Raw genomic sequence first — 8679 nt, 5'->3', positions numbered from 1 at the left:
TTAGAGGGATTACCTTTTCCTGGTTCATCCACCCAAAGGAGTGCCTTTTCTAATTTGCACAAAGTTACCCTGAAGGATAGCAGTGCTTCATATCTGGAAATAATAATTAACACTTGTTTGCTATTATTATGTGTCTTACATGTGTTGACTCATTTAATTCTCATAAGGTAGGTATTATTATAATTCCCATTTTGTAGGGCACAGAGTGGTTATGTAACTTGCTCAAGGTTATGGAACTAAGATTTGAATCCAAACTAAAACATTTTTGAATTGGTACATATAAACATAAGAATTAATGGATGGACAAATAGGTAAGTCAATAGATCGATAGGTTGATAGATCGCTAGATCAACAGATAGATAGATGATAGATAGATAGATGCCTCTTGATAAGTTTGAGTCTTCCATTTGCAACCATCTGAGCTATATAGTTCTTATTAAAAAGAGTCAGATGTGGAGATATCTGTATAAGAGGTTTCCCGAGGTGTCTTCTCAAGATCAACATCTGTGAGGTATAAGAGAAACAGGATGGGGCAAAGGGAGAAGTTGGACCTCAATGCAGTTGTAACAGAGACCTCAGCCCATTATCACAGAGGGAGCTTTGGAGCTAGGGTGGCTTATCGAAATAGTCCCCAAGTGAAGTAAGGGAGACCACCTTTACACCCCCCACCCTCTTTATACCCTTGACCAGTCATTGGAAGCAGACTGCTTCTGGAAAGAGAGCATAACCTTGGATGAGGCAGCTTTCTTTAGCTAAGGACAATGCCTGGAGAGGAACTCAGCTCGGAGTTGTCAGCCATCAACAATTCCAGCAGCTCAGAGAATGTATGCTTCTGTCCTGAAGGGGGCATTTCTAGGGTCCAGCACCATATTCACTACATGAGCCTATAGATTAGAAAAGGAGGACCAACTACATAACATTAGGGGAGGAAAAAGTCTACCTTATTACATTATGATACTGGTTGCCTAGATAAATCCCTATCTCTTTCACACCCTACCCACATCTGAGCATGTGTGTGGTCCCAAAGTTTACATGTAAACTTGATCATATGGTTATGGAAAAGCCCTCCACAATTTATAACGCAATCTTATCTATTATTTAATTTGCTCTGCACAGTCAACCAATGAAGTAGGAAGGGAAGCTGTTAGGATCTTGAGTTCACAGGTTAGGAAAGTAAAGCAAAGGGAGATTAATTAATTTATTTAACATGATATGCAATTAATGAACAGGAGGTGGAATCTCAAGTCCATGGTGTATGTGCTAACAGCAGAATGTAGTTAGAGGGACTGATGAAGGTTGAAGCTTCCCATAGGTATTGGCACTCCCACACTAAGATTTGCATCTTTCCTTAGCAACAGCTTCCTTACGCTTCTTTGGAAATAATTCAAGAAAGTTCATTTTTCTGGAAGCTGTGTTTCCCACTAACTATAAGGATTAAATGGGGCAAAAGAAAGATGGTAGTTCTCATCCAAAAAGGAGGTCTTCCTATTTGGCTTCAAAGGAAGAATCAAGTTGAATGTTTATAAATATCTTTATATTCTTAACTTACTGTGCATGAGTATTAAAATATTATGAAATTACAAGATCAGAAAAATCCTTTGAAAAAATTGCCATGGGATTTCAAAGTTCCAGACTTGGATCAATTCCAGAAATTTAGCAATAGTCCTTGCCTGGTGGTACTATCAGAAGCCTACTGATGAGGGTAGCTTCTGGGGAAAGCTTTTTGTCTTCATCACTCATAGTCCCCACTGTCTTTCTCTAACACTCTTTCTAATAGTCTGTCAAGGATATGAAATTATATCTTCTAATAAAGAAGTCCGTGTTCATATCCATTAGTCCTAGAGGGTGTTCAAAATGCATAGATATTTTTCTTTCTTTTAAATCAATCATGTTCTAGATTTTAGGAAAGTTAGCTTGCTTGTTGAGGTGTTGACAGTTCATTTCCCAAATTGCAAGTGTTCACTCTAAAACAAATAAACCTGCTTTAATCATAAAATAAAATCTTAGTAGCAAAAGGATCTTAGTAACTAAGTATACAGACTTCTCTTTCTTTCTCGTTTCTCGTTTCTCTTTCTCGTTTGTGGGTACTAGGATGAAAGTACACCTGTAAGCAACCATAGGCTTGCTCTAACTATGCTCATCAAAATAGTGAAGTCTTTGGGATGTGCCTATGGTTGCGGGGAAGGACACCGAGGGCTCTCTGGCGATCGTCTGAGACACCAGGTATTCCGAGAGAATGTAAGAGAATTAAAGTAGATTCCATTTCCTCTCCCTCTTCCCTCCCTCCAATTTAGAAACGAGTCCTTTGACAATGAGGGTCAATGTTCCTTGAAAAATACTGTATTTCATAGGGGTAATTAATGCTGTCTTGGTGTGGGAGGATTCCCACAAGACATCTCAAGACGTCTAAAACCCAGGCCCAGGAAAGCTTAATTGGAAAAACAATTCTGTTTCCTGCCTAGGGCAGGTCAACTCCCATTTGGCGAAAGGGTGTATAATTGGAATGCATGGATTGTAGTTTGCAAAAACTTTGCAAAGATGAATACATTTAGCAAGCTTCCAATGGTCTGTGACAAATGACTTTTTAATCACCTGCCTGGGTACTATAGAAGCATATTTTATATTGAAGAAAGGAGTCAAAGTTTAGGACTCAGTTTGTTTTTACATAGATATGGAAAATGGCCCTTATTGGGACAAAACAGGACTATAAAAGTAGCCAGTCATGTTCTGGTTGCTTTCTTTGAGAATGAACCTTGACTTCTAAATATTTGAGATCACGTCCCTTTGAGCTGTGTGAAACTTGAAACTCTGCACTTGGAATTCCAAAGCATAATTCCGTAGTGGAACATGGTCACATACCAGCTCATTTTCGTTTGCCTCAGCTGATTGTTCCTTTTCCCTTCACGCTTGAGCAATAACTTATCCCTATAGCAAGTCTGAGCTGGTACCATTGCCTCATATGTATGTTCGAATTGAAATAATAAGAAAATTTTCACATAAAAATAAGGATTCGATGCAAATCTGAGTCCAGGAAACCATTGGCATATCTTGGCAGAGTTTTAGGCTCATATCAAAATCTAATGCCAGCTCGTTTTTTCTTGGTATTAGGTTTTGTTGTGAAATGTTCGCACAACATTAGCATGCTGTGTTTCTTTCTTAATCTATCATCTAGCTACCTATCCATCTATCTATTCTTTCTTTTGTATTCTATCATGTTGTATTATATTAGTTTATTTTATGTATATGGGGGTTATATTCACAGTAATTAACTTGTAAATTATACACCTTGAAAACTTCAACCACAATCTAGATTTTGAGGCCAAAGTTAAGTAAATCAAAGTAATAATAAGGCAATAGAAACTCGATATTGCCCCATCTTTGCATATGTGTATATGATTTTTAATCTTCGATTTTTAATTCTATCCCAGTATAAATGAATACCTTAAAGGCTGAAACCATATCATTCCTCGTACAGAAAGCCAATTCTGTGAAATAAATTACTAAGATACAATAAGAGGTGTCATGCATTAGTTGGAGGTATAAACAGGCTCTGACACCAGAACCTATTTTTCTATACTTGTAGAAGGTTGAGCTAATTGGATCAGGAGCCACTTGAGAGGCTATTGTTACTCCTTAGTCCAACTATGCTTTCCTTTCCAAGAATACTGAATATTTCCAGCAGGATGTCAAGAGAGTTTTCTACCTGCCTTCTCAGCTTTGTTGACATATGGCAACTTGTCCAGTATCTTGTAGCCCAGTTTAATACTCATTATAAGGATTACATGTACTTATCCATGCTCAGTAAATATATTTTCCAAGAGATATATATTTGAGAAATTTTCCCTGGGAATATCTAATTCAAGAAGCTAGGTATTTCCAGATTTGTAAAACATTGAATTTTTAGAAGTTACTTAACTTTTAAAAGTTAAGACTATTTTTTACTTCTACCAGATCAGGTAGAAGATTACCGTAATGATATTCACCAAAGTACCTAGCAGCTCTAACATGTGCTTCTTAGATTAATCTAATCATTACCTGATAGTCCCCAATTATTAAAAGGAATTTCACTCTTTAACAGTTTTATCTCTTGGAGATGTTTAGAATATATATTCAGAATAAAAATACTAAAGGTTTAATATTCTGATTCTTGCTTAAACTTCTCATTGAGCTCATTCAGATATTCTAATAGCCCCTAACATAGCTTTGAAACTATGCCTTTTTTTGGTGTATTTTATAGAAAAGTTGGGATAATTTGTACTTTAGGGCTTTCCAACTCAGCATTTTAAGGTGCTTTGTAAATATTACAATGAAGATCGTCACAAATTCTTTATGAAATGATAATCAAATACTTCTTCATATATGACATGTTTTATGTAAGTGCTTTGCAAACTTTTATTTTACAGCAAGCAACATTTATTTTGTAAGAAAAAAATGAGCTTGCTTGAGACCTAGAAACCAGTAACCTGTCTGGAATAAAACCCCTCATTTCCCAATGCTGTAGAACCTAGTAAAAGAAGAATGGGGAAAAAAGTCAATCCAGCTGACTTTGTGATACATGGAGAGAGTATAACAAAGTCAGAGCATGAAGCCTATTGCTAATTTAGAGTTTCAGCCTTTTAGAACTCATCTGTTTCCTCTCATGATTTCCAAGAACCTTTCTCTGGGCCTTAATTTGTCAAAATGATGATGTAACTTAAATTTTCTTCTGTGATATTTCTCTCTATGGTAGAAGAGGCCCAGGAGCCTCCCTTATGGTCTCAGGTGGTATCAGTGCATTCTGTCTATGACCTTCCACAGACAATGATTATGGCTTAATTTGTTCCGATGGTGGGGATTATCCTCTTTCCCTTTGCCATATGACAGAATTATTTGCTGGATCATAAGAAGAAATATAATTTTGAGTAGCAGGGCCTAGCCAGTGGTCACTTGTTTTTCATATCCATAAGGCCAACTTTTATTTAAATACCAAACTTTCACATTCAAATACAGGCACATAAATAAACAAACTAGACTTGCCTTTATTTTAAGCCTCTTTCATGTTTCAAGGTTCTTTTCCTCCTGGCCATGTAAGAGGACACTGGTTATCCACTCCCTATATCCCTGTCACCCCCCTTTCATTAAATCTACTTAAGTTCACAGTAGCTGAGCATGGGAATGGCGTGATTCTTCCCATTGCACAAAGCTTTGAGGTTTCCTAAACCCAGATTCCCAATCTTATCACCTACCTAAATATTATACTTTGAGCCTTTTTCAATGAGATCTTAAAATCTTGATCTTGGTGGAAATACTGAACTTTTTCTGGCATTAGCATTAAACCTTAGCTTTGGGTTTTTCTTGGAGCAGCCCTTCTCAAAGTAAACCCCTTTGGACTGCTCAGCCTGTCTCTGTCCACTTCTTACTCAGCTAAGAGGGACTAGCAGGGATGGCCAGCACCAGCCAGCAGAGATGGATGGAAGCCTTTGCCTTCTGAAGGCTTCTGTCTCAGGCTAATGGGTATCCCTAGCTTAAGCTGGTACCTGTGACTTTTTCACTTTTCTTCCTTCATTGCAGGCCCAGAACTGCCTCACTAAGCTATACAAGCTAGATAAGATGCAGTTCCGACAGACCATGAGGGACTATGTGAACAAGGACTCTCTTAATAATGTAGTGGACTTCTTGCATGCTTTGCTAGGATTCTGTATGGAGCCCGTCACTGACAGTAAGTAAAACTGCACTAAGGTCTAGGGGTGAGATGAAGCAGGTAGCATTGCAGAGGCACACTAAATTCATGGGGATAAAATTTAGAGAAAGAGATTTGTGTGTGTGTGTGTGTGTGTGTGTGTGTGTGTGTGTGTGTGTGTGTATGTGTCTGTCTGTGTGTGTGTGTGTGTGTATTTGTATGTAACAGTATATAAGCAAGAGAAGCTTGTACATCATCTTTGATGACATGTTTTGAAGCCTTTTTAAGGACAACTTACCTTAGCAAATGGGAATTCAATAAAGCTGTGGCATTCTCACCATTGGCCCCTATATCCTTACACTACCATGCCTCTCCCTCTCATCTGCCCTTCTGTTGTAAGACTACTGAGGCAGAGATCAAGGAACAAGGGAATATATTCATTCGCCAAATATAATGTGTTAGCCACAGTGCTTGGAGATCTTTCTTCTACAAAATAAAACAGACAAGAAAAATATATATATATAAACATAATAGTAACACAATTTTGATATATACATATATGCATACATATATACTGATTTAAAAAAAAAACAGGCAAAATAGATTTATAGACAGGCCCACAATATTTAATTTATATTTTAACTTCATGGCTTTAAGGAATCTCTGGTATAGAGATCTGTGTTATCAGGGGAGACCAGTGAATACCAGTTGCATCCATAATAAACCAAACACCTTAATACCACTTGATTGCAAATGCAGTAATGAAATAAAAGTGATGCGTGAAGCCTGAGTTGAGTAAAATATACATTTAATTAGAGCCTGGGAAGAAATACCTTTTTAGTACAGGCTTTGTTTAGATAATACATGTGTGGTAGTTATTGATCGATTTATAATAAAGATATATTTGATGGATTTAGAAGCAGTTTTCCTGTTTGTATCCCAGGCTTTATCGTTTGGTTTTCACATTAAAAGAAATATTGTTTCTCTATAGAACCCCTGAAATAATGTACGTTATCAAATTTATTTTAAGCCAAGCACGTTACAAACTAAAAGAAAAATGAAATGAGAATTGTGGTTGAATTACTGCAAAATAAATTATGATTACAAACTATTTTTTCCTCTTTTTTAAGCTATTGGAGATAGAAACTATAAGCATAGACTAAAACATTTCTTTCGCTAATGTAAAATCTAGAGATCATCCTTGCCAACTGACACAGAAAGTGAGAGGTTGATAATAAATTGTATTACTTTAAGGTGATTAATTCCTACTGGGATTCTTGAGAAGTGCAAGGGGTCACAGTGAATCAGCGAGCCAGACGCACAGGTCCTTATCTGATCAGTCTTGAAATTTCCCACACCCTGCCCCTACAGTCCATAGGTGGCTCGCAAACCTTGAGGCATATTCTGGAAAGCCCACAGAATACCTAATGTGTTTCCTATGAAAGGTCCCTGGATATGTGAAAAATTGGCATAAAATGCCACGGAGGGTGATGGGCTCAGTTCACTGGCCTTTCACACATGAATGAATTAGAAGGAGGTGGCTCTGAGGAAGGTTGAAGATTTTTCTTCTCTATATATGCCCAAAGACTCTGGAAACAAGAAGCTGCTGAAATTCTTAAGCAGCTCCTATCAGGACTCGGGCTCCTTTTTTTTTCAGTGCTGGTGTTACTCCCTCTGCAAGGCCTCCTCTTAGCCTTTTTCTTCCCTCTCCCTGCCCGGCTCACCAGTTGGCCTCACCTCACTCCTCTTCTGACAGACCTAACGATTCCGCTGAGAGCCAACATTCCTCAAGTAACTTCTTTCTCTAACGAGGGACCATTTAGTAGATCATTTTTAAAAAATTATTACCTATTTAAAAACTACTCTAGGTCTAAAAGTCTTTCTTAGGTTACAGTTGATTCTCTTTTCTTTGCTAAAATGTATCAATTGAAAGATCCCACAAAGTGGCAGAATATGTCATAGTAAAGACTCTGAAGGAGACTATGAGTTGTTTATCTCTAAGATTTTAAACCAGAGGTATCTTTAATCTTCTTTCAGTATTTCTTGTAACCCTCCACTAATTCCTGGGTGTCAAGTACTTCATTACTTTTTTAAACTGTATAGCTTGATGGAAACATGACCTTTAATTGATGTTTTTGCATTCCAGACAAGGCTGGGTTTGGAAATAACTTCACCACAGTAGACAACAAATCCACAGCCCAAAATGTGGAAGGCATTATCGTCAGCGCCATGTTTAAATCCCTCATCACACGCTGCGCTTCAACTACACATGAATTGCACAGCTCTGAGAATCTGGTGAGAAGCTCGCCTCTTCTTCCCACAAGAGTTCTCTGTCTCTGCTCAGAAAAAAAGTTCTCACGTCATGGCTCTGAGAAAGAGAAGTTGATGTCTGAAAGTCTGTACTTTAAAGTTAAAATATCTATTTTCTCAGTGTCACCAGCAATTCACGGTGGAACCTCAGAAACACAGTTCTCCTCCTTGTTACTTGTTATCCTACCTGCAAATTGATTTATCTTATTCTCTGTCTCAGAGGTTCCCTGGTGGTTGGTATAATAGTTGCAAGGTACTTTGAGCCCTTCAGAAGGGAGATGCTAGAGCACAGCATGTTAGCTCACGAAATATTAAAGAACGTTATACACCAAGCATCTTTTGAAACAATACCTACTTTAAAAATTAATGCAAATATTCTGCTAAAATTATTATTTTTTGATTGAATGCTGTAATCTTTTAGCTACTCTTCATAAATGATTATGTTAATTAAACCACTGAAGCCACAAGTGGAGAGAGCCAGGCTATAAAAGGTTAGCGCTTAATTGCTACCAAGGAGATTGTGATTTGGGATACTAAAATGTAGATTAAGGCTGAAAAATCTGACACGAACAGCATTTAGATTTCTCTGAGGAAAAGGAGTAATTCCCTATCTTACCAATTTATTAGATATTGTGACTCCTAAGCAGAAATCAGCCTATTTACACATATGGACACTATCCACTAATCTACCTAAATCAAGGAAATTGTCT

General features: G+C 37.4%; 1 protein-coding gene across 2 annotated transcripts in view; it reads left to right on the top strand.

The window, feature by feature from the left end:
• The window catches only part of UNC80 (unc-80 homolog, NALCN channel complex subunit), a 188215-nt gene that overhangs the window by 43749 nt on the left and 135787 nt on the right, over nucleotides 1-8679 (top strand). Inside the window, exons 14-16 of one of the 2 annotated variants that reach the window (XM_011369629.1) lie at nucleotides 2092-2223; nucleotides 5551-5698; nucleotides 7806-7954. In XM_011369629.1, coding sequence (XP_011367931.1) covers nucleotides 2092-2223; nucleotides 5551-5698; nucleotides 7806-7954 — 429 coding nt within the window. Of the gene's footprint in view, nucleotides 1-2091; nucleotides 2239-5550; nucleotides 5699-7805; nucleotides 7955-8679 lie in introns of both variants that reach the window. The other variant, XM_011369628.1, reaches the window with a different exon arrangement.

The sequence above is a fragment of the Pteropus vampyrus genome, unplaced genomic scaffold (assembly GCF_000151845.1).
Source record: "Pteropus vampyrus isolate Shadow unplaced genomic scaffold, Pvam_2.0 Scaffold152, whole genome shotgun sequence".
Classification (NCBI taxonomy): domain Eukaryota; kingdom Metazoa; phylum Chordata; class Mammalia; order Chiroptera; family Pteropodidae; genus Pteropus; species Pteropus vampyrus.
This window is presented reverse-complemented; position numbering and strand designations above follow the sequence as displayed.